The 26,578-nt window shown below is 42.9% G+C and overlaps 1 protein-coding gene across 2 annotated transcripts; it reads right to left on the reverse strand.

Annotated features, from left to right (window-relative positions):
• Positions 1-380: 380 nt before the first annotated feature.
• POGK (pogo transposable element derived with KRAB domain) lies at positions 381-25,805 on the reverse strand. Of its 2 annotated transcripts, none has more exons than XM_020974634.2 (6): positions 25,508-25,805; positions 23,544-23,677; positions 10,751-10,877; positions 8,744-8,857; positions 4,723-6,204; positions 381-2,504 (listed from the first exon to the last, which is right to left on the reverse strand). In XM_020974634.2, the coding sequence occupies exons 2-5, from the start codon at positions 23,673-23,675 to the stop codon at positions 4,736-4,738; spliced, it is 1,842 nt and encodes a 613-aa protein (XP_020830293.1). In that variant the 5' UTR covers positions 23,676-23,677; positions 25,508-25,805; the 3' UTR covers positions 381-2,504; positions 4,723-4,735. The 2 variants fall into 2 exon arrangements, with proteins under 2 accessions (XP_020830293.1, XP_020830292.1); XM_020974633.2 differs by lacking the exon at positions 25,508-25,805 and adding an exon at positions 25,051-25,322.
• Positions 25,806-26,578: the final 773 nt, after the last annotated feature.

A 26,578-nucleotide genomic window follows, 5' to 3' on the forward strand; every position in this document is an offset into this window, starting at 1 on the left:
TTTTGATATTTCCTTTACTGACATTATGGTAAACATGCCTTTGCTAGTAATTGAGCCAGCTGTCATCCTGAGAGGTTCTATTCTTTTTTAGGGGATAAATATTTCGTATTTGACTTGAGATACATAGCTTTTCTCCTAAGGCCCTTTGCCAAATTACATTTTGACACAAGTATTTTACTTTTTCCCCTTACATCCAAAAATCCCATTAAAACCACATGGTAATAGTGTCATTCCTTCCATAGAAAATAACTAACCTGTTATTTATGGCTGTGCCAGGACCACCAACCCGAGGACAGAATAAAATGTAAAGTGAAATAGGATGTGCAATATCGTGAAGAGAGGACAACAAAACTTAAAAGTGAAATAAAACCACCACAGCCTTTATTTTTATTATCAAATTTTATTGTTGGGGTTAATTTCTACCTACCTTCTATTTCAGCTATCTCTGATTCTGAGTCCAGGAAAACAAATAATATGCTACAATCATTATAAGTAATAGTTCTGTAAAAGTGTTGGGACTTTGAGGCATAGATCATAATTAAATCAGTGGAAGAACATGTAAGCCCCGGAAAACCCTGACATTAGAACTGTTACTCTAGGAGAATTCTATGGTATGATGCACCCTGTCAGATGCTGATGAGAGGCAGTGTGGTGTTGAGAGCTGGCCTATGCTGGCTGTGTGACCCTGGGCAAGTCACTTCTCCGTGCTCTAGGCAACTCTGAGATCTGCCCTGGTAAAGGGAGCTGCCCTGGGGGCAGTTCCCTGCACCAGGGAAATCACAGGTTTGGAACAACCACCACCAAAAGATGCTGATGAAGAAATGGAAGGGATTGTTCACAGAATGAAACAAGTGCTGATTAATTCACCGCCCAGCTTTCCCAGTGGAAAAAAAAAAACCTTACCTAAACTCTAACCCATGATCCTGAAGCTTAGGTCAAAAAATTCTTGAACCTTCCAGTACAAGATAACCTCTCAGTTACAGATGATTTAGGGTAACATAAGGGGGGTAAGGGACAAGACTAGCTAAGATAGGAGGGAACGTGGAAGAGACTGGAACTGGAAGCCAGTTTCAGTAACAGAGTTAAGAGAGGGAATGTAGAGAGATCCTAGGGGAGAGAAGCCTTCTGCAAAAATGCAGTTCAAAGGAAGATAATGAAATTTAGTCAAATGTCATTTATCCTGAAGAAAGAAGTTAGACTGAATTGGATCCACCATTTCCCTGGTGGAAAAATAAGAGAAAAAGGCATTCGAAAGGTTATGTCCCTGTAGAGAACCTGAGTCCCTGGTCAGAAATAGGGATTTTTAGGAAGGCAAGAGCGGTTTACTAGCAGTGGAAAAGTGAGCTGAGAAAACAGCAAGAAAAAAGGTAACTGGTATTTAGATACACTGATTTGGTATTAAATTAGCATTTCTAATTGTAGCTTTGTCCATGAGCTTCTGTTAATTTGTGAGGTATAGGCAGCTTCAAACAAAAGCTTTCCTACCCCCTCCTTGACTAAGTGGGAATGAAAAATCTCTAAAACTTGTGAAGATAAAATGATCCCAGCCTCTTTTTGCAGAGGTGGAGTTGTTACACTGAAGTTCCCAAATGGCAGTGGTCAAAGGTCCAAGTCCCTTCACTGCCCTTGTGAAGATAGAACTTAATAAAGAAGCTAGCAAAATGAGTAACAGAGAAGTACATGGACTTTGTACCATATACAGTAGATAATTTATGGGAATTACTGTTGGCAGCCTGAATAGCCTTCGTATGGATTGCCACCTTAGCTTTAAATATAATGGGGAAAACACACCACAGTCAATGTTTGAGACTAGAAAAAGTCTAGCTGCCTGCTAATTTGAGAGGGTAAGTAAGTACAGAATACTCTATTTTATCCTATATCTTCCATCCTAACCTAGTTTACTGCCTATAGAAGCATTTTATCTGCCGGCACCAGTTCAGGATGTCTTTCTTTATCTTGCCATTAACAGTATCTGGTTTTTCCAGTAAGGAGGAAAACATATAAAGAAGAAATCCTAAGTGATAACTACATGCAGCTACGGAACTGCCTCCCCAACTTGTGACTTATGTGGGATGGCATTTGGGGAACATTCCCAAAGGCGGAATAAAACAAATAATATTGATGTTTTCCCCACAGGAATGACAGTGGTAGGGCTTGTCTCCTATGTGATGTTTCTGGTGATGCACAAATGGGCTTTTCTCCATGAAATGCCTTTTGTCACCCATGATATTTACAGACTGCTTCTGGTGGGCACACAGAATAATCTTCAAGACGGTGCCACAGAACAGAAGCTCAGTTTTTCTTTTCCACATCCAATCTCTCATGAAAATGTCTCTCCTGAGGGGAAGGGCTCTGCGTTCTTGGGAGGGGATGCACCCATGGCTCATCTTACCCAGGCTTCTCTGACCAACTTGGCATTTTCCTGATGTTTCCTGTGCATCTGCGTCCCTGGAACCTTCCTGAGGATTTTCTTCCTCAGTTGTTTCCATTCACAGTTCCACTTGCTGGAATAAAGAGAGAATCCAAGCATGAATCAGTCCTCGGTTTTAGAAGAAAAGAAACTGCAGATCAAAGTTCTTCATGATTTTTTTTTCCTTAAAAAAATCATGGTCAGACCTTCAAAATGGTGCTGTTGGAAAAGGTAAAATTCTTCCACATCTTAACATCTCTCTTTTTGCCACCTTCCCCCTCCATTGTTTTAAAAGAATGGCAGACGTGATGAGAAATGACAGGAGTCTAGATAGGTGAAAACTCATGAATCACACCTGACAAAGATGCTATGTATGCTGATTCTCTGCAATGTCCAACTACACATCATCCTTGGGAAAGGATGGATCCTATCCATCTGCCAGACAGAGACCAAGTCTAGTAGGCAAAGATGGTCGCAGCAATGTTCTGTACCCATCTCGGAAAATTAAGTAGGACCAATGCAACTAAAAGAAGGCAAAAAGGAAAAGGAAGAATAAGACCTGCTTGCTAAGTTCAGAGTCTGACAATCCTAGGAACATGTTCTCCCAGGAAGAAGGGGAAAGGATGATGGCTAGACAGACTTAAGTTATAGGACCAGTGGTGTGGTACACACTTGAACACACAATGTAAGAACAGAGTTTCAAATAGTGTAAGATGAGCCAGATAGTTTTCTTCCCTGGAACCATTAAGGTTGTAGGGATCACTTACCCTAACCTAAACTCTACTCAGCTCTTTATTGGTTCACTGATATAAAATCTGGACTAATTTAAGTAAATGGGTTACTGTTCCACATAGTTTAAAATGAGGGGAAAAGGTGGTGGTGGTGGTGGTGTCTGTATTTAATTTAGAGTTACTAAGAAGGACAGGTTTGAAGAAGTTTACCAAGTAGCAATATTATTTCAAGTATATCGTTTCATCCCACTGAAAAGCGGGATTGTCCCTGACTTCAAAAAATGCTTTTAGGAGAGAGAACTGTTCAAATTGTTCTAAGGTGGGACAAGTACACAATAATATGTAATGAGATTGTATTTTTGTCGGTATTTCTGGTCATATCTCAGGAGGTAAAAAGAATCGCCCTCCCTTCCAGGGGGCAGCCTCCCGCTGCATCTTGCTCCCCATTTCTTGTAAAGTTAGTCAATGCCTGTTAGAATCTCTGCTCTTCCTCGTTCAAATAAACCTTGAGGACCTGTAATCTTGTATTCTCAACCTGTACTCACAGTTGCCCTAGTTAAGAAGAAAATTACCTTACATTAAAAAAAAATTTTTTTTTGAGCTTAAAAAATTCTTTCACGTGGTTCTTGGCCATAACTTGTTTTGTTCTTAGTGTCTGTTCAGATATATCTGTCAACTATAGGAAATCCCTGTCATTCACTGCCTGCTCCTCTAGTACATCATTGTGGTGATTAACAAAATGATTTTTTTTCAGCCAAAGAAAAAGCTTATTAAAGATACGCCATACTGGCCAGACTCTTAAGGAATCTGAGCACCTATGAGCTATTGGTTAGATTGTAAAAATCTGAGCAGTGGCTAGAGTATAAGAATCTGAACTAACAAAATAATTTTTAAAAACACCTTAGAGAACAGCAAGTGGGCAATAGATATCAGTAAGCTCAAGAAGCAAGGACCCTGTTTTATTGAAGTTTTCTGTATCCCTGAGGGACTTGCATAGTGCCAGGTACACAGGAAATCCATAATACATGACTACTGAATTGGATTCCCAAGTGGGGCTTCAGTAGTTCATAGGTAAAAGACCCCTAGTACTAGTGAAAACAAACCAGCTCAATTCTGTTATTAAAGCACGGATTTCATATTCACTGAGGTCAGAATGAATTTTGGCGATCTGCCAATGTATTGCCCAAGCCAATGAAAGTTTGTGGTACTTTTAACAAATATATCAAAGAACATAAAACTTATCACAGCTTCTCAGGTTCTGTTATAAGGGAGAGGAAAAAAAATTGGCTTTCAGACATAAGATTCCATCATTAAGACCTTCTGGTTTTAACTAACATACTCTGCTGTTTTTAGCAAGTACACTTTGTTTCAATGTAACTTCTGTTTTGGCGGCTTATTCATTGTTCATTTTGGTTATAAAAGTCCTCCCGGGTCATGAAATAAAGTATGTATCAAGCAAACAATCCCCCATAAAGCAGAAAATGTCAGCCTACCATCTACCCACCGAAGATCACAAGGGGAATGGAAACTGTAAAATATGAACATATCAGCTAAGAAAGGCACTGTTCATTTATGTATCACCTTAACTTCTGCTTCAGTTGCTCTCAGTCATGCTGTTAGCTTCACCTTCTCTTGGGGGATCACCTCCTCCCGACAAGTCACCCTCTAGTTCCCACAGGACATCCGCATCATCCATGCTGCTGGAGACATGGCACTTTTTGAATCCCTGGACAATGGAATCACTGGAGATGCTGTTCCACGCAACCATGACCCACTCTAGAAACAGGCCAAGGGGAGGCTTCTTGGCATTCCCAGTTGGGCTGAGCGCAAGATTGCCAGCCAGGAGCCACTCCGAGTACTGGGAACGCACACTGTCATTCAGAGGTTTGTAGACTACCACATCTAGCACTTGTAGCTGAGAAGTCAAGCCTCCCGGGATGATGACCATGTCTGTATCCATGGTTTCCATGGAGTTTTTAACAGAATCAGTAGCATGGCCTCGATAGCCATTTAGGATCAGCATCCCCCGCTGCCTTGGCACCGCTCCAGTCCTACGTTTCCACACCACCTCCAACCAGTCCTGCATCAAGTCCTCTGTCATCCAACCATACCGATGGCAGCGAATTTCCATCCCACTGGGGAACTTTCCAGGTGGGATATATGTTCCCCTTAAAATGATATATGGAGGCAATTTTCTTCCATCAGCCAAGACACCAAGCATTGCTGTGATTTTCAGTTTTTCCCTGCCTGGGGTCTTCACCAAAACAGGCTTTTCCCCTTGGTTGTCAACAGTCACTCGAGATGGTACCTCCAAACAAATTGGAGTCTCATCAGCATTGCCCATCTGCCCCACCATGTAATCATGTGTCTTTCGCAGGGCCAGGATGCTACGCTGATAAGTGATGAGTTTCTCTGTCAGGTCCTCAGGCAAATGCTGGGGCACTGGTACCTTATGTCTCAAAGAGAGGTCATACCTCCTCATCATCCTACGACACCATCCCAAGCTTGCTTTGAATCCTTTTTCAGGAATATTCATTTCCTGGGCAATTTCTAAGGCTTTGAGCTGCATTGCCTCTCTTGTGATTGGGTCTCCTTTGGCCTGCCTCTGCCTCACATACTCAGCCACCCGCTGGTCCACTAGAGCAAACCTTCCATTCTTGGGGCCTCGAAAAGCACGTCGCATCGCATGGGCATTCTGAAGCTGCATCTTCACTTTCCGCCAGTCACGGACATTTTTCTCTAAAACACCAAACTGCTTGGCAGCCTGGCAGTTGTTAGTACTTTCTGCATAATCCACAACCATTAACTTGAAGCCTGCATCATAGCTCCGGCGGATCCCCCTACTCAGCTGAAACTTACTTGCTATGTCATCAATTCCCAGATCATACCCTGGGAAACCCATGGCCATGAAGAATGGGTACCCTTCAGTCCACTCAGACATTTCTGGGATGTCCTGGGGCAGATGGAAAGCGAAGTTTTCAAGATGCTGGGGTTGGGGGAAATGAGGAGTGATGCTCAATGGAGGGGTCCACTCTGGATGCTTTAGATCAGATTCTTCATTCCCTGGGAGATAATAGAGGAATTAAAAACTATGAATCTATATGTAAATTTCTGTTTTATACCCCAGTTTTCTAAAAGTGCCAGGATCATAAGTTCAGTCAGAAATGTTAATTTTTGTGCTAAATGGGCCAACTTGTTGCTAAGTTCTCTTTGGATGAAAGAGAAAACAGCCTAGATGTTACATTCTTATCTTTTGTACAATTTCTTGATATTCCCTTAAGCACACTGAAAAATGACCAGTACTATGGAATTCTTGTGAGCATAAGCCACAGAGCAAACCCGAACTGAAATACATCTCATCAATGTCTCATAGTTCTAATGAGACACATGAATGAAATCTTACAGTCATATTTCTACAAACAGTAGAATCCCCTTATAAAATGGCCTATTATACAATATATTAGGGTACTGCCATTGCTTAGGTCATGTCATAGAATCAGTCATAAAACCTGAGAGCGCCTTTACCAGGGGTGGGGAACCTGTGGCCTTAAGGCCATATGTGACCCTCTAGTTCCTCAAGTGTAGCCCTTTGATTGAATCCAAACTTCACAGAACAAATCCCCTCAATAAAAGGATTTAGTTTAGACTCTACACCCATCTTATAGAGATAGATGTCAGAAAGATGAAGTAGCTAAGTCCATAGCAACAGAATCTCCCAGTCCAATGTTTTTTATCATCATAATAAGCTATTAGGTCACTTTCAATTTGAGGTATTTGCCAACCCTCCTCAAAAAAAAAAAATTTAAACATATTTTGCCATGAGGTTTTGTGTCTTCTTTTGCTTATGTCCATCAGCAAGAACTTCTACTGCGCTAAAATAACTAGCAATCCCAACCCATTTGGCCCTCAGGGGACAATAGGTAGGAGGCTTCTCTTATCTTTACTACTCGGTCCCAGGAGTTAATCACTCTCAAAACTCAGGAAGTAAGGAGAAGCTGCCTAAATAACCTGATGCCTTTTGTTTTAAATATTTCTTCATTAATAAATACAAGGGGAAAGGGGGAAATAACACTCATTAAAATAGCGCATTATATCAACTTTTCCCCATATCTTCCCCCTAGACAAAGCTCAGATATGTATTCCATGAGACTACATTCTCCCTGCCAAACCCTCTGGCCCTTAAGGCACAGTTTCTCAACCATATCTGAGCATTCTAAAATTCCAAAATTCCTACATTTAATGAAAAATTACCCATAGGGAAAGAATTATGCATCTGAAGTGGACATAAAAATCTGCTCAAGCCTTTCCCTTTATTCCTTTCCTCTTTCAGGTCTCCAGTACTCCAAAAGGCAGTCCATTTGGTTCTGCATTTCTCTTCTCAGGGCAATGTCAAGACTCTGAGTTATCTGTTATGTACTCCAATCTACAGAAGCTCTACTCTGGGGGACATTAACCAGTGTTACCTAATAGAAAGAGTTTAGGATAGGAATTCAGGAAATTTAGGGGCCAGTCTCAAAAATGAAACAATATTTGTAAAGTGCTTAGCAAAGTGCCTGGCACCTGAGGCATTTTAAAAATGCTTGTTCTCTTCTTCCCCCCAATTATCAGTCCATCCACATAATAAATATGCTGCAAAACCCCAACAAAGTGACCCAGGTTCTAAGCTCAAGCATCCCCCTAAATCATAGTAACTCACTATAAAAAAACCCAAGTAGAACATGCCAATAATAACAGTTAATATTTACAGTGCTTTAATGGTTTACTAAGCTTTTTACATATTTTATCTTATCTGATCCTCACATCAACCCTGGGAAACTGATGCCATTATTGTCCCATTTTACAGATGAGGAAACTGAGGCAGAGAAATGGGAAGTCACTTGCCTCAAGTCACATAGCTAATAAGTGACTAAAGTGGGATTTGAACCCAGATTTTCCTGACTCCAAGTCTAACACTCTATTCCTTGTGCTGTCCAGTTCCACAGCACTTATTTATAGCCAGGTCTCTTCAGAATTCTGCTGAAGTGCTTGAATCAGACTCATACTACAAATTTTCATTGGGCTGGAACCAATGACCATATTTAATATAATTACAGTATGAACTGAATACATGTAACTACCTCAGGGGATTCATTATTTGCACTAATCAGGACCTGGCAGTACCTAAATTCTAAATACAATGGCTGAGTATGATTAGGGGTTATTTTGAGCCTTGTTTCCTATCCATAGAGAGCCAGTAAAGTTATTCTGTCTGTCTTGATGGGAGTAGCCATGATATTCAAATAACCTTGCCCTGACAATCTTAGTGCATAACCCTATTGTTTTTCAGATGTGCATATACCGATGTGGAGCATATCTGTATGTTGAGTCCACTCCCCTGAATGTAACTAAAAAAGGAAATTGGTGTTCCAGAGTTCTCTGACACTTGTTTCATCCTTCTTGGTTTGCCCCAAACAAAACAGAAAACAAACCTTTCCCTGATATCTGGTATCATATGCTGGTGAATATCATATTACCATGAACAAGCCAATCCTGGTGTCTGAACTACAATGATTCCAGCTTCATAATTCCTCCAAGGGCATTGTGAGTTGATTTACTCTCTCACCTGTGAAGGAGCCTCCCTGGAGTTTCCAATCCTCAGAGTTCTGAGGGTAAGGAACCCAAGGGCTTTCCTCTACTTCCAACTGAGAGATCACATCTGGTTTAGGAAATGGGAATTCTGTTCACAGGGAATAAAACAGGAAAGAATGGGTCACAATTATGGAACACTGTCAAAGTAACTTTTATGATTTGATTAAAGTCTACCATCCTAGCAATACAAACCCTTCCCCCTTCACTGCTAGCACAAGCAGGGGTGGAACGGGACACCCATAGCTTAACCAAGTAAAGGGGAGGAAAGTTCTGGGTTTTCTTGAAGGAAATGTTCACTGGGAAATGTATGCACTTTCCAGTCAGGAATTGAAGGATCTCTTCCAGCAAGGGCAAGAGTTGAAGATATTACCAGGAAAAGGCAAGACAGCAACTATAGGTTTAGCAAACAGATGAATAATACCATTTGTAATAGTTCATGTTTACCAAATACTTTATGGTTTACTTAAAAAAAACAAAGCAGAACAACTTTCCTCAGGGTAATCGTGTGAGGTAAGCAGACAGCATTATTCAGATTTTACATTAAGGAAACTGAGCCTCGGAACTTAAATAATTTGCCCAAGGCCACATGGCTACTAAGTATCAGAATTTAACCCAGATGTTTGGATATAAGATCCAAAAATACTAAGGTGCCTCTTTAAAGAGAGAAATTTTTTGATTGTTTATTTCTTTTCTTGGTCTGAGTATGTGGCTTTACTGGTATAGTGAAATTCCATCGAGAAAACTCCCTTTACCAATAAGGCAGCTCAGTAACTTCTTCAACTTAAGTTCTGGGAGAGTCTCCTGGGGGCAGTGAGTAGTTAAGGGGCTGGAAGTCCAAGAAGTAGTCTCGGTCAGAGGAAGGACATGAAGACTTTTATTATGCTCTATTTTACAGTGCCCACTGACATCTTACTTCTTCTAGTTACATCAGCTATCATCTACAAAATGCTTCTTTATCTCCTTTGATCCTCCCAACAATCCTGTTAGGTGGGGGATGGGGAGGGTGCTTTTTAGTAAAGAGAGTAAATATTTAATTTGATATGTTTAGTGGGCAAGTTAGGAAATCATTCCAAATAAATCAACCCAGATAAATTCATGGATGGTAGGTCCAAAATACATTAATAATGGAAGCCAAGGATACTTTGGGGTACAACCCAAGCCTTGAAGTTGACATCATAGATTATGCAGTGCCAACAGCTGATGTCACTGAGAGATAAGACTATGTGACCGGAAGCACCATGGATCAGATCCAATGTCACACTTCTTATGTTCTCTGCAAGGAGGATACCAAGTAGTTGAAACACCAAAGTTCTGAGGTGAGGCTAAGAGTCATGTGGCACTCTCTAAGCACCAATATTTAAAAAAAAAATTTTTATTTTATGTACTTGCTATTAGATTAATGCATGTTATGGGATAAACAAGTATTTGGAAGAAAAAAAATGAGGACCAGCTGTGACATTAATGTTTCAAAATTCCAAATACTCAGCATCCTCAGCATCCCCTTTTCATTATCTTTTTAGTATTCTCCAAAATAATGCAAAACTATACATATATACTAGAAGACATTTGTTTAATAAACACAGACTGCTGCCCATATCTGAAAAACTTTGTCCTTTCTTCCCCAGCCCGGGCAATATGCTAGACAATCTGAGAGGGGAAGACCCTCAGGGTTTTTGGCCAAAACAGCAACAATTGCTATTTACACTCATTCTGAGCCATCAAAACCCAAAGAATGACCAAGTAAGGCTTGGGCTGGGACCTATTTTTGGCCAATCAGTGAGAACCAGAGTGGTTTGGGTTTAAGGCATTTGAATCACAACGGTAAGCACCAATATTTTAAACAAGAAATTAAATATGAAGTGTTGAGGATAGAGATTTCAAGTTTTGGCTACAGCTATCTTGACACACTAGAAATAAAGAGACATAGATATAATTCTCAAGACACAGAGATTCTAGGAGACCAAAGAAAATAAATCTTTACCCAGAGACAGTACAGTTTCATAATTCATTCTCATGACCTCCCGGTAGAGTGCCTTTTGCTGCTCAGTTAAAACTTCCCATTCCTCATCAGAGAAATATATGGCCACTTCATCAAACAGGGCTGGTACCTGAAAGAAATGAATATCCCTCACTCAACACCTAAAAGACAATGAGGAAGGATCACTGAATTGGAATGGGTCTTAGACAAAACTGAATCATAAAATGTTGGAGCTGGAAGCAGCCTTGGGAATTATCTGGTCCAAACCCTTCATTTTATGAGGTGAGTTACCCAAAATCACAGAGCTAGTCAGGGGGCAGGGCCAGGACTAAAACCCAGGTCTCCTCCCTCCCAGTCCTGTTATTAACCACACCTTACTGTCCAACCCCTCCCCCTCACTCCCTATTTTCCAACTGGACAACATAATGGAAACATGTATTTAGCATCTACTGTGTGAAGAGCACTGTGTTAGGTATTGGGAAAGAAACAAAGAGGTTGCAGTGAGAAGACAGGCATGGGAAATGGCTTCCGGAGGCAGGAGATGAGATGGTGGAATGGTACAATAGGTAGCAGTACTGTTTGGTTGACATCTGACTGCAGAGAACCTGAAATTCCAAGCTAAGGTGTTTTTATTTTATTCTATACTGGAAGCTACTGAAGGTTTGGGGGCAAGGAAGTGATATGATCACTAAAGTCATTTATTTTGAATCAATTCTGAGCCAAGAACTGTGTTAAGTACAGAGGATACAAAGGTGAAAATGAAATAACCCCTGCCCTCAAGGAGTTTGCATTCCATTGGGGGAGACAGCATATATATATATATATATATGTATATATATATATATGTGTATATATATATATATATATGTATATATATATATATATATATATATATATATATGTATATAAAAGCATATACAATACATATACAAAATCAATTTATGGTTGTTTCCTCAAACCCGTGTATGAGGGCAGTTTGTGAGGGCCAGACTAGACAGAGAAGAGACTGGATGGAGGGAAATAAGCTAGTCAAGAAGCCTGGGTGGTGGGTTGGCAGAAGGGAGCCAAAAGAAAGATGCTGTGGAGACAGAACCAAAAGGACTTGGTTGTGATTAGATGTCACAGATGCCAAGGAGGGAAGAGTTTAAGAATGAGTCCAAGGTTTCAAAGCTGGCTGACTCAGAGGTGAGAGTTTAAGTCCACAAGCATTTATTAAGTGCCTACTATGTGCCAGGCACTGTGCTAATTGCTGGAGACGCAGAGAAAGGCAAACAAAATGAAAACCAGTCTCTGCTCTCAAAGAGCTCACAGTCTAATGGGGAAAACAACAGGAAAAACAACTGTGTACAAAGAGTACGTATACCGAATATATTGGAGATAATCTCAGAGGGAAGGCACAAAGAGTAAAGAGTGCTGGGAAAGGGCTCTTGTACAAGGTGAGGCTTTGGCTAAGACAAGAAGGAAGCCAGAAGGTGGTTATGAGGAGAGAGTTTCAAGACTGGGGGGCAGCCAGTGAAAATGCCCAGAGCTTGGAGACAGGGGTGTCTTATTTGAGGAAGAGCAAGGAAGCCAGTGTCACGGAATCTGAGAGTATATGGAGGGGATTAAGGAATAACAAGAAAGAAAGGTAGAAAGGGGCCAGGTAACCAAGGGTCATGAGCCAAAGTAGAAGAAGTGAGTGGAGCGACAAGTTTAGCAGGAAGATGATGAGTTCACTTTTGAACAAGTTGAGTTTGACGTGTTAGGGAAGCAGGCCAGGTAGAGACGTCAACCAGTCAGTGAGAGACATGAGGCCTGGATAGATACACACAGGATCAAAGGATCACAGGCTTAAAGTTGGAAAGAACTTACGGAACCATCTAGTCCAATATCCTCATTTTATAAATGAGAAAAAGAAGGCCTTCGGAGGTTATGTGACTTGACTAAGGTCACACAGGTATTGAACATAGATGTATGAGTCAGTCATCTACATAGAGGTGATAATTGAATCCATATATCACCAAGAAGCATATAACACCAAGGAAGAGAATATAAAGTACCTTCCTTAGCTGCTTTTAAATTCCAACTAAAATCCCACCTTTTACAGGAAGCCTTCTCCAATCCCTCATAATTCCTGTGCTTTCCCTCTGTTAATTAGTTCCTATTTATGCTGTATGTAGCTTTCTTTGCATATATTTGTTTACATGTTGTTCCTCCTCTCAACTTCCCCTCCCCCACTAGACTATAAGCTCCTCAAGATCAGGAACTCTCTTTTGACTCTTTTTGTATCCTCAGCACTTAGTACAGTGCCTGGCACATAGTAGGTACTTAATAAATACTTTTTGACTGAAAAGCACCTCAGGCAGACCTGTAGGAGACACTTGGACTTAGGGGATAGAAGTAACACTAGGACAAGAAAGTCAGGAGAGGTCTAAAAGGCAGGAAAGATACCAGAACTGAACACAGTCATGGAATCTCCTTCAAGAAAAGAGAAAAGTAGGTGGTCAATGGTATGAAATGTTGCAGAAAGGTCAAGAAAGGTAAGGATTTGGATATGGCAATGGTAGAATTATTAGCTGAGCAGTTTCAGTGGAAATTAGGTAGTGAGGAAGTAGAAGCCGTTATCTGTAAAAATAAAACAAACAAAAACCCTCAATTTTTTCTAGGTCTTTGAATGATAGGGTTTATACCTGAAAGGGATCCCAGAGGAATTAAACACCACATTTTTCTAGATGGAGAAACTGAGGCCCAATGAGATTAAGCAACTTGGTGAAGTTGACTGGTGACTTGGGAGAGACATTTCAACAAGGGTGGTGGAAGAGTCTTATCTTAAGGGGTCAAAGGGAAAGTGGGGAGTGAGGAAGTGAAGACCGTACCCCCACACAAGAAAGTTGCTGAGTAGTAGAACACAGTGGGTAACACTGGGCCTAGGGCAGGGCAGAGACTAAGGGTAGACAAAGTAGGCAGCTGTGTAAGGGGTGAAACAACGGGGCACTTCTTAATGCTATTCATGAATGCCAGAAAAATCCCTTCTCCATGGTTCCTAGGTATTTATTTTGTGATAAGCCTAGTCATGTGTCACAAGGAAGGCTCAAATTGCACTCCAGGTTCGATTTTTAAATCCTGCCTATGGCCCACAGATGCCTTGTCCTGGCTCTTTCCTAGGGAGCCAATCCCTCAGCAAGTCACCCTCCCCTTTCCCATCCCCCTTCCGGAAATGGAAAGTCATAAAATGCAGCTGAAGATAGGTTTTTTAGAAAACTTCTTACAAGACTGCCCAATTCAACATGGCTCTTCCTTCTCCCAGACTCCAGAGGAAGACAACCACTCTCCCTAAGGGTAGATTCGGTTTGCAAATAGGACAGGCTGGCTCTACCTCAGGATGGGAGAGCCCCATGCTTTTCAGGACAGAGTTTCTCTTTTTTCCAAGAGCATTAGTTCTTGTTTTTAACGCAGTAGCCATAAAGCCAACCCAGAAAAGTATAAGTGGGAATCCTGAAATCTCCCCTCCCTGAAGCTTTAAATAGGTTTTTTTTCCTACTTTCAAGAGCACAGAAAAATCAGAAGAAGGGAAAGAGGAAGAAGTTTTTGCATATGAAAAGCATGTGTTTAACACCCAAGTCAAATTTGTGGATTTGTATAAAAGAGGCAAACTAGCTTCCTTCTATTTGCATAGGAGAAAGCCCCAAGGAAATTTTCTGTAACATAAATGAAGGTGGCAGCTTTCTGGCTTCCCCTCTATACTTTCCAACTTCTCCATCTTCTCAGGGCACTAGAATGGAAAGTCATTTTTAAAACAGCAGTCCAAAGTAGCCAATGTTCTGGCTCACAACTCCACCCCATTCTTGGTTATGAATCACCTCATAACTAAAATATGTACTTTCTTCTACTGACTTTTTTTTCCTCCTGGGCTCCTACTGGATCACAGAACGTTGGAACAATTAAAAAAACTCAGAGATGACTTACCCCCTTCTCTTTTCTAATATCGAAATCACCTTATTAACAGCCTTAACCTCTAGCCTGAACTACTGAAAGCTTCTTAATTGAACTCCCTACACCCAAGTCTCTGAATTAACATCACCCCCCACCCCAACCCCGACCCTAAATCCTATATTCACATAGCTGCTGAATTGAAGGTTCTAAAGCATAGTTCAAGCCATGTCCCTCCCCAGCTCAAGAAGCTTCAATGACTCCCCATGGCCCCCTAGGATAAAATACAAAAAGTACAGTAAAGTACTCCTCCCCTTAGGCATTTAAAGCACTGATCTGGGCTCCAGACTCATCAGATTGCTCCCGAGTACTCTACATCCCAGCTAAACCCACTGAGTCTGCTCTCTGCTTCCTAAATGTGACATTCCATCTGCTGACTTTGGGACCTTGTACAGGCTGTTTCTCTATGCCTGGAATTCTCTCCCTCCTCACTTCAACCTCTTGGAATTCCTAGTATCCTTCAATGGTTAGCTCAAATATCACCTCTTTCAGGAGCCTCTTCCTGATGCCCCTCAGCCATCACTAAGTATTTAGAGTGTGTGTGTATCAGTAACCTTTTGTTATTAGTGAACATTTCCCCTATCCCCACCCAGAAGCAATATGTAAACTAGAGGGCTGAGACTAATTAACTTTTATATTTATATTCCCAGCAATTAGCACACTACCTGGTACATAGTAGGCACTTGTTGACTGATTGATTATCTAGTTCAATTGCTTCATTTTATAGCTGACAAAACAGAGGCCCAGTAACACAAAAACAATTCTCTAAATAGAAGATTCAGACCTTGAATTCTAGGTCTTCAGGCTTCAACACTGGTGCTCTTCTACTGTAGTCACTCTGCTTCCAAAACTTACCCCTCTTCCTATCTTCCCTACTACTGTTGAGAGGACACCACCATCTTCCAAGACCCTCAGACTCACAAGCTAGGAGTTATCCTGGGCTGCTCAGTAGCTCTAACTGCCCCCCACCCCAATATCCAAGCTGTGGCCAAGACCTTTTGATTTCACCTCTGCACCATTTCTTGTCAATGTCACATCCTCACCATCTCCTGTCAATGTCACATCCTCACTGTCTCCTGTCAATTCCAAATCTACCATCTCTTGTCAATTTCAACTCTGTACCATCTATTGTCAATGTCATATCCTCACCATCTCCTCAATTCCAAATCTTCTACCATCTCTAGTTGATTTCACCTCTTCTCCATTTGTTGTCAGTTTCACCTCTGCACCATCTTTTGTCAATGTCACATCCTTGCCATCTCTTGTCAATTCCAACTTTGCAGTATCTCTTGAATATTCCCCCTTTTCTCTTCTGACACTGCCACCTCACTGGTGAAGGGTTTCATCACCTCACACCTGGACTAGTGCAATAGCCAGCTGGTGGGTCTGCCTGCCTCAAGACTCTCCGGCCTCCTATATATTCAGCCACTGAAGTGATTTTCCTAAAGCAAAAGTCTGATCATGCCCACCCCCCCCCGCAATAAACTCAAGTGGTTCCCTATCACCTCTAGGATCAAATATAAAATCCTGTTTGACTTTCAAAGGTCCCCTCCCACATTCACAGTCTTCTAACACCCCCTCATGTTACAACTGTGATCCAGTGACACTGTCCTCTGGGTTATTTCTTACACAAGACACTTCACATCCTGACTCCAGGCATTTTTATTGATTGTCTCTTCTCTTCCCATGCATGGAATGCTCTCCCTCAGCACCATCTCTGCCTCCTGGCTTCAAGTCTCATCAAAAATCCCACCTTCTACAGGAAGTCCTTAAATCTATTGCAGTCCCTCTGTTCATTATCTCCAGTTTATCCTGTATATATTATATCTACACATAGCAGTTTGAAAGTCGTCTCTCCCATTAGATTGTGAACTCCTTGAGAGTAGGGGCTATCTTCTGGCTTTCTTTGTATATACCCAGTGCTTGGCATGAATGTGCACAAGGGCAGTCGAGCGCAGGAGCTTGAGCGCGTGTGCGCACGCGCGCGTACACACACACACACACACACGCACCCCCCAAGCTTAAGAAATGCCTACTACCTATACCATATTGAAAAGCTCATCATATGCCTGGGTATAAGTTAAGGTAATAAATATTATATGGCCACTATGAATGACAAATGTGAGGCCCAGGCAGAAATACGGAAAGGCCTATAGGAATTAATGCACAATGAAAAAAAAACCCCCAAACCTCCAAATGATACATGTGCACCAACTAGAGTGATTTAAAATGTTACGCTGGTACAGTCAAGTCCTCCTTTGATGTGTGTGGAGGTGACCTTGGGTTATTCAAGTGGAGTACAAGCTCTGGCATGATACTAAACTTGAAAGAATTCAAGTACAGGCCTGAATAGCATTGTGTCTGTTGTTAAGACAAACAGCCCAGCTAGGGGCTGACGTTCATTACCAGGTGGCTGACCACTTGAGGATATTACTTTTTCCTTCCACAGCAACTCATCCAGTTCATTCCAATCCCATCTAGTAAGCAGGTGCTTAATAAATAAAGCATTTATTATTCCTTAACTGATAAATATTTAAAGGATATGAACAAGCAGTCTTCTAGGGAAGAAACTCAAGCTATTTATAGTCATGTGAAAAAAAAATGCTCCAAAGCACAAATAATTAGAGAAATGCAGATTAGACAAACTATGGTGTTCTACCTCACACCCACCAAAATGACAAATGTGGAAGGGACTGTGGGAAAACAGGCACGTTGATGTGCTGTCAGGGGAGCTGTGAATTGGCCCATCTATTCTGGAAACCAATCTGGAACTATGTCCCAAAAGTCAGTAAACTGAAAATGGGGACAAAATGGGGACTGATGAGGGTGGGGTAGTGTAAGGAGCACTGGGTATGGAGAACTTGGGTAGTAATTCCAGCTCAACCACTTTCCTTTCCATGTGTCCTTAAAAAGGCTACTTCTCCACCTTGGACTCATTTTTTTCATCAAAAAAAATAAACTGGACTGGACAAATGACCTTTTAGATAGATCCCTTCTCTCTCTTTCCATCTATTATCCTGTGTTAGAAGGTGTACCTCTGATGATAATGAAACCACAGACTCTTAAAATATTAAAGTACATGGGGCAGCTAGGCTCAGTGGATACAACACCAGCCTTGGAGTCAGGAGGATCTGAGTTAAAATCTGGCCTCAGACCTTAGTAGTTGTGAGACTCTGGGCAAATCACTTAACCACGACTGTCTCCAAAAAAAAAAAATTCAAGTACAAAAATAAAGATTAGCTAAGGTGACCCTCTCTCACTGTGTCACTGCTTGAATGTTTATTATTTTATTTTTCTGAACCTGCAATTTTAATGGTCTAGGGAATTTCAGCTTTACATCTTTCTCAGCAATTTATAATCTTCGATAGTTGCCTGAGGTACTGAGAAGCACACTGTTTGTGTCACAGGCAGGACTGGAACCTTGAGATCCTTGACTTAGAGGCTGGCTCTCTATTACATACTCACACTGCCTTTAAATTATAAACTTGATTAAAATCACACTTCGAAAAAAAAAAAGAAATGTGATTTTTTGAATGTAAATGCTCTAAATTAATTTCTAAATATTTAGAAATAAATGTTTTACTTTTAAATCACATTTCTACTTAAAGAAGTATTTTTTGCATTATCTTAAAAATATATATATATTCCTAAAGACTGAACCAAGTACTCTCAATGACTCTTGTAATGACCCAGCTAGTGAAAACTGACCAGTACTAACCCCCCCCCCGCAAAAAAAGGAACTCTTCTGCCTCACTGATCTCTCCTTAATTCACTTCTCTGATTCTCCTATCAATACCTAATAACTGTCTTCTTTACTGTAGCTCCTTTGTTTTCTGTAATTGAATTCTAATAGATACTTCTGCCTGTGGTGAAATTGAACCTATGCGGCTTGGGAGCTGAGAGATATCCATGTGCTCTTAGTGACTGGACAGCAATACGAATAGATGGAATTCTAGGTGGAAAAAAACAACCGCTCTCTAGGTAGGCATTTGGATCTATTAGTAAGACCTCCCTCCTCTGCCTCCCCAGACCCCTTCATACAGTGCCATTTGGTGCTTCCCTCTTTTCCTTCCTGAGTCATTCTATTCTATCTTCCTTCACTTAGATAGTTCTAATTGTTTGCTGCCTGGCCCATCTGTGGTCCTGAGGCCAGGGCCTGCTGCAGGCATCCTTAAAAGGCCCTGTCAGTACCTAGAACAGCTACACCACACACATAGTAATGGAAAGATTTGAACTGAGACCTAGTCTAGGGTCAGGGGATTACAGATCCAGAGCTTTGAGGGACCTCAGGGGCCATCCAGTCCAACCCTTCACTCCACCTCCCTCAACCAATCAATCAATAAAAATGTTTATACAAAAAGAGGCAAAAGACAGTACCTGCCCTCAAGGAGCTTACAATCTAACGGAGGTTCAGAAACTGAGACCCAGAGAAGTAAAGTGCCAGGGCACAGTATCTTATACAAGGAGCAGGTGCTTAATAACTGTTGGACTGAATGAAACGGAATGTACTGAAGATATGATAAAGGCTAGAGGCTGGTACAGTTGTCATCTGCTCCCTTTCTTTTGTCAACAGATCTGACGATCTTCAAACAATTCACATGATGTTTAAAAGGAAGATAGTTCAGCAGCTCAGAAACTAATTCCAAAGTAGTATTTCCTTTAAGCTGCACAAGTCCACAAGCCAGACATGACCTCCAATGGCTTTTATCTGTGTAGCCAAAGGTAAAAAAGGGCTAGTGCCATACCAATTTTGAAATTGAAGAAGTTTCTTTAGCTCCTAGGTTTCTTCCTTCCCCACCCTTTTGGCTCATTTCAGATATACTGTATACAGATGGTATTGGTCTTTCTCCCTGCCCTTCCTCCCTGAAAAACTTATCTAATCAACTGCAAATTAACTGTCTGATTTCCAATCAATGAATTATCTCTTAGCATTTTAAGCCTTTTCTCTAATAATAATATCATAAATGTGTATAATCTTTTCTTTTTTGATTTTCAAAAATAATTAATCTTTTTATATCCCTGACAACCTATCTCTCCCTCCTCCATCTCTCACAAAGAAGGCCAATCCTTATAACAAAGAATAAGAAAAGAAAATGGTTCGGCTAAACCAACTGACAAATGGAAAAATCTGACATGCACTTCTACACATCCACAATCCATCTCTGCCAAGAAGGATAAGGCAGGTCCCGCCTCTCTCTTCTTTGGGGCCATCCCAGTGGTCTGCTGCTGGCCTATTGGGCTGGTTCCCTTCCACCCACCCCCCTCCTTTTCTTTCTGGGTCCAGTCCCTCTATCCTGTCTCTTTTCCATCACTCCAAGACTTCCAGATGCTGGAAACCTAAAGTACATTCTCATTTGTACCTCTTCTCTCTTCCCTGTTCACCCCAAGTTCACAGAAGCACAGACTTTTAGTTAGAAGGAAACTCAGCAACCATTTAAACCAATTTATACCTGAAAAAATGAACCTATTCCACAACATCTGACAAAATTGGTCATTCAGCCTTTGTTTTTAAATTGACCTCTAATGTAGGTCAATTTAGGGTAAACTCTAAGGCAGTCCTGCCTGACAGCTGCTGTCGGTGGTGCTAGGTGCACCTTCCACCTTTCTGTCCTCTGGAGTCAAACTGAATCAATCTTTTACTTGGTAGCCCTTTAGATACTTGAAGACAGTGACCTTGTCCCACTCTGCCCTAAGCCCTCTCTTTTCCAGATCAAACTTTCCCAGGACCTTCGGCTGTTGTCCCATGGCCTGAACTCACTTGTGGCACCATCTTGGATGTCCTCCTTTGGACACTCTCAACCTTACTGATGCTCTTTCTCAAATGGGATGCCCTGAACTTAACACAATATTGCAGATGTGACTGGACCAGGGCATATACAATTCATACAGCAGAATCACCAACTCCTCACACCTTAGCTTTTTGGGGGCTCATACTAACTCATACTTGACTCACACTAACCTTTTAGTTCCCCCTAGATGCCCATATCTTTTTTTCAGATTACCTACTACCTACAGTCATGTGTTCTCCTTTACAGGGCATCCCAAAAGTCTTAGGGCAGTTTTAAACTTTAATGGGGTTTTATTATTTAAATGTGTCAGGCCTTCCAAAAAATCTATTTGTATTTTGATAAAGGCCTTTAGTGCTTTTACCCAACTAATGAATAATAATTTCAGTTTTAATGGCTTAAAACCACACTAAGACTTTTGGAACACTGTGTATTTCTGCAGCTGATATTTCGGAACTCACATGTAGCACTTTAAATTTATCTCTATTACAGTTCTTCCTCTTAGATTTAGATCAATATTCACTCTACACTGTCAAACTCTTTTTGCACTGTGACTCTGTTACCCAACAAGTTAGCTATCCCCCAGCTCTGTGATACCTGCAAAACTGTTAAGTGTGACAGCTACCCCTATACTCAAATCACTGATTTTAAAAAAATGTTGAACAGCACAGGACCAAGCAGAGATGATCTGTTTTCCGGCTCTTTGGGCTTAGTCCTTCCTGGAGGAGGTCTGGGGGCAAGGAACAGACAGATCTCCTGCTTAGGGATCCCTATGCTAGGAGGAGGGATGGAGAGGTTAGGGCAAAAAGATCAAGGCAAGCAAAGGATACTCAGACCAATGTTGGTGGGCACAGGGATGAGGAGAAAGAATAAAGATTTGGAAATTCTGGGGAGATGAATATTGGAACTTTGCTTTTAAATCTATCAGAGGGTCAGAAAGAGCATGAGTGTGTGAGCATGTACACCCACCCTGTGTTCATGTGTGTGTGTGGGGGGGGGGGTGGACGGTGTTAAATGAAACACACATAGAACCAGGGGAAAAAATGGCATTGTTGCTGATTCTAGATACCAAGGAACATGAGAAATCTGTAAAAACTTGAACTACGTAAACAATAATTTCAACTATAGTCACTTACATGAACTATTCACCATTTATGCCTGGATTTTCAAGGTACAAAACAATGAAGGCATTAAATCACTCCCTACATGCAACATGAACTTTGTTCTAAGTTCTATTTGACTCCAACACTCTAGGCTCAGTCTTCACAGTCTCTTGAACAGATGGGACAGTTAACTACTCACAATTTTTAAAATTTAGTGAGAACTGAACAGTGCCTCATGGAATACAGCACAGAAGTTGTTTGGTGCATACCACAGAGCTGCCCCACCATGCCCTGCACCAAATCTGGGTCAATTTGAAGTGTAGTGCCTTTGTCAATGAAAACAGGTGTTCCAATGAGCCAGCAATAATAGGAACTAGAGGGGAGGCCTCTCTAACCTCCCTATCCATCCAAAACATTGAGCTTTGGAGAAAAGACATCACATATTAGGGCCTTAAAGTCTACCAAAGGGAAATTTAATTAAACCAAGAATCATGAAGGGTAGGAATAGCAGGAATGTGCTGCTGTAGGTGACATGAAGATTTCAAAATCCCTCTAGCTTCCCTTCTTCTCTCCCCTCTCAGGTTTGCCTTTCCCCACCCCCACCCCCCTCTGCCCAGGCCCATTCATGTTGTTCTCTGGCTGCTCAAAGTCCTAAAGAATCATAGATTGAGAGCAGGAAGGAAGCTCAAAAATCATTTTATACTTGAGGAAACTGAGGCCAGCCAGTTTTTCTGGTCCATTGCTCAAGTCCCTTCATACCACTCAAACACCCTATACCTACATCTTCCCTGTGCTTCTCCTCCATCTTTTGCCCCAACCCCTCAGGTCTGATTTTCTGACAGGGAAGTAGCAAATGAATCCATACCAAGTTGTTAATGGGGTTTTATGATTTAAATGTGTCAGGCCTTCCAAATCATCTATTTGCATTTTGACCGAGACCTTTGGTGCTTTTGCCCAACTAATGGATGATAATTTCAGTCATTCTTTAGGAATTATTGCTTTGGGCACGTGTGGGGGAATACCAGCTGGTACCCTTTAAATCATCTGATGCCTCTTACTCAACAGGCCTGTCCTACCTATTTATAGTATTTGCCACTAGGTCCCCTTTCGGCCCACTTAGAGGGAGTTGAGGAATGAATGAACTTTTGGGGGAGGGTATCCCAATTTAAACCAATAACCCGGTCACCTACCTACTTACATAGCTTATATGGACTGTTCACTGCCAGCCAAGGCCTGAAGTACACTGATATTTTTTTTACTGGATGATCAGCTCTCCTAGATACATACTTCTTAGGTCTTGTCTGTATATCACTCAGAGGGCTTAGGAAATGAGAAGAATTTAGCAGACACTTGTTGAATGAATGAATAAATGAATGGCTACCTCTTGTCAAGTCACAAAGACCTGATCACAAAAATCAACATTCAACAAAAGTGCTGGTGATGTGACAGCTATGACACAGGAAAACAGACAAAGGTCAAGGGAGCTGTGGGAACCCCTACTGTCACAGATGTATGTTTGTTTCCTTGCTCAACATTAAGAAAATAATTGCTATGGGGAGAGATCCAGAAGACTCTCCCAAAGTATGCTGGTGTGTCATATAAATAGAATACATACTGCAGTACACACAGAAATCCTAAAGAACTGCTGAGGTCCCAGTCACAAGCAGAGCAAACATTTTGTTGATGGAGAGATCCTTCACCACTACAGAGCTGTCAAAACTGTAACACTGTTGCTTTCAGAGTGACATAGGAAGCAAACAGAATGGGAAAAGCTCAATAATTCCTTTTTTTGGGGGATGGGGGAGGGGAGTTAGGGGGAATATATGTATACCAGACTACTGTTTACTCACTAAATATGGTTAACAGTCAAAATAAAGCCTGATTTTCAAACCAAATCTAATCCCTTTAGTGAATGGTCCCTATGATCTCATTACTCACCCAACCGCCTTCTGCACAGATCCTCACTCTCTGCATATCCATGGGTCCATCCTCTATCTCCTTGGTCTGAATTTCTTCTTCTTCTTCCTCTTCTTTCAGGGGAAAAGGGAGGGGGAAAGCAGTGGACTCCATGTCTAGGAAGAAGATTCATTTCAGAAAGATTCAGGGCTGTGGTCAATTTCACCGTGAGCTGTCCCCCAAAGGGAGTTCCACTCTGTGGCCTGGGACAGGAGGGGTGATACGGGACCTGGTAATGCCGTAGCTTTAAGCAAGAGGGGACAGGATCAAAGGACTCAGAGTGGGAAGGGCCCTTAAGGGACCATCCTAGTCCAAAATCCATGATTTTACTGATGAGGAAACTGAGGTTCGACCAAATTCAATGGCTTGTCACTGGCTGGACGATTATGAAGTTTGAGATTCAAACCCAAGTCTTCTGACTCCAAATCACCTGCTTTTTAAGAGGAGCCAGGCTCAGGAGGAGGAGGAGCTTAGAATACCAGAAAGATGGTATTCTGAATACCAGGTGTTACACCCAACTCCAGGGGGGATGGAGAGGTGATATAGCTTTTAGAATCATAGACTGGGTGGGAAGTCACCTTAGATCTCAGGTAGTCCGACCCTCATTTTACAGATGAGGACACCGAGGCTCAGAAAGTTGAAATACCTTGGCCAAGGTCACACAAGTTAGTAAGCGGCAGAACAAGGGATTCCAACCCAAGTCCCCTGCCATCAAATCTTGCCCTCTCTCTACCATATTATGAATTATCCCACAATTAACTCAGTTTATTCAGAGAGGGCTGGGGAATCTACTCTCTCTAAGCCATACCTCACACCTGTGCAGGAAAAGTGAAAGGACGTATGTGGTAGTACCCCAAAAGTCTTAGTGCAATTTTATGGGCATATCCTCTATGTCCTTCTACTTTCACTGGCCAGCTGTGGGGCCCCCAAAAGTCTCAAGTCAGTTGTGCACAACGACTTTGGAGACACCCTGTATCTGTGCCTTAAGGGCAACACACTCTTAAAAGCTGCATCCCAATCCTAATTGGTTGGATTCCTGGATTCCTTTAGGAAACCTGCCCCACAATTAGCACTGGACTCAAAGTGGAGAAGGCCCGAGTTCAAATTCTACCTCAGATATTCTGGGCAAGCCCTTGACCTCTCTCAGCCTCAGTTTCCCCATCTATAAAATGAACATAACCACACCTACCTCCCAGGGGATGGCGAGGATCAAACGAGATTAACATAGGTACAGGGTTTGCAAACCTTAAAGCGCTATATAAAGGTTAGCTGCTACTACTATGGCGCGGGGAGGGGGTGTTCAGGAGTGGGTAAGAAGAAAGCAACTTATTTCTGGGACTGTTTAAAAGAAATAGAAGGAAACCCAACCCAGTGAAGCAGGGCCAGGGGATGGCTGGATAGATGGATGGACAGATAGGGGATGGGTGACGGTGGGAGTGGCCGGAGCGGCACAGGGGGCCTCTCCCGGGGCCCACCCGACCGCTCTTACCGCGCCTCAGCCGCCGCGGCTGCCCGCTGGGAGCTCTCCAGCCATCTTGTCCCCTTCCTCCCCCCTCCTCGGGCTGAGGCCCCGGGCTGGGCTCCCCCATGGTCCCGCTTCCCCGCCGGCCTCCTCCCTGCGTTCATGCCCCGACCTCCGCCTTCGATGCACCTGCGACCCAGGGGCGGCGGCTGCGGCTGCGGGCCGGCAGGGCCGCAACAAAGGCGGTGGCTTCGGCTGCGGCCCTAAGCAGCTGCAACATCGGCGCCCCCCTTCCTCTCCCCCCAAGCCTAGCCCAGCCCAGCCCCCGCCCCTTTCCGCCCTCCCCTCCAAGCAGCCGGGGATGGGGAGGGGGGACGGGGCCAGCTCCGGGTTGGGGGAGGAGGAGGAGGAGCCCTCGGTGCACGCCCCTCCCTGCCTGGAGCTGTCCGCGCCGCCCGGGGCCGCGCACAGCCCGCTCACTCACCGCAAGACGCAGGACGCGGGGCGCAGGACGCGGGGCGCAGGACGCGGGGCGCGGGGCTCTGGGCGCAGGACGGGACAGCACGCACGGGGCGGAGGCGGGCACTGGGAGAGGGTGGCGTGAGTGAGGGTGGGTGTCTGGAGAGGTGGGAGTGAAGGCGGCAGGGTCAGGGTACCATCCTCCTCTCCCTCCGTCGGTCCTTCCGATCCTCTCCCTCTTACCCGTCCTCACGTCCCCTCCGGGAGAGAGGGAGGGAGGGACACGTGGTGGAAAGGAGGGAGGGTCCGGCCGGGAGCTGAGGGTACTGGGAGGCGGAGGGGAGGAGCGCTGCTGATGTCAGCCGCTTGGCTGCGGCGCCTATGGACAGCCCGGGGCTCCTTCTTGCCCAAGACCCTCCTCCTGCTCTCTGGCTTCCGCCCGGCTCCATCCTGCTCCCCCCCCTCCCACCTGCGCCAGGAGCACTTGATCCCTGGGCTGGGAACTAGGGAGATTTAAATCCCGCCCTTAGTTCTCTAGGCACCCCTCCTCCCCCAGCTCCCCTCAAATTCTACTGTGAGCTTGGAGCGAGGCATGAAAGGACAGGACAGCTGCTGAAGAAACCAAGGTCTTTAAAAAAATCATTCTTCTATTCACAAATGTAGAAGTATGTGTTTTGTGCAGTTAGCAAGCCTGCGCATACCTAGCTTTCAGAAGTTAGCTACAGGAACAAAAACAGCATAACCCTGAAAGCTGAGGCAGCCACAGGCCCAGAGGTTCAGGCCAAACCTTGGTACACAGTATATAGAAAGACCTTCCTGCATTATCATCACGATCCTTATTATTAATATATGAAGAAGAATTCAAGACATTTGATGTATTGGCTAACTGGAGTACGGAAAGGTCCTTCCCGTTGAAACTCTAGTGCTGTATAAGAGAAAGGGTTTGAACCTTAAAATCGTACCCGTGTTGTCCAATGCAACAAAAACTGGAATAAGGGGGGGAAAAATTCACTCCCAGAGTGTCCATGCTAGGTTGGGGTTTTGGTTGTATAGCTTCCAAAGGTGGTTGGGCTGTCTGAAGGGGATGACTACTTAG

Source organism: Phascolarctos cinereus, unplaced genomic scaffold (genome assembly GCF_003287225.1).
Source record: "Phascolarctos cinereus isolate Bilbo 61053 unplaced genomic scaffold, phaCin_HiC Scaffold_5;HRSCAF=322, whole genome shotgun sequence".
In the NCBI taxonomy this organism is placed as follows: domain Eukaryota; kingdom Metazoa; phylum Chordata; class Mammalia; order Diprotodontia; family Phascolarctidae; genus Phascolarctos; species Phascolarctos cinereus.

Bases quoted from the DNA above. Each gene is read 5' to 3' on its own strand.
- POGK (XM_020974633.2), bottom strand. From the start codon at position 25,150: ATGGGGGAGCCCAGCCCGGGGCCTCAGCCCGAGGAGGGGGGAGGAAGG. The intron at 8,858-10,750 runs GTAAAGATTTAT...CCCTGTGAACAG, and splicing joins TGAAACTGTACTGTCTCTGG to AATTCCCATTTCCTAAACCA. The intron at 6,205-8,743 runs GTGAGAGAGTAA...ATTATCTCCCAG, and splicing joins CCAGGGAGGCTCCTTCACAG to GGAATGAAGAATCTGATCTA.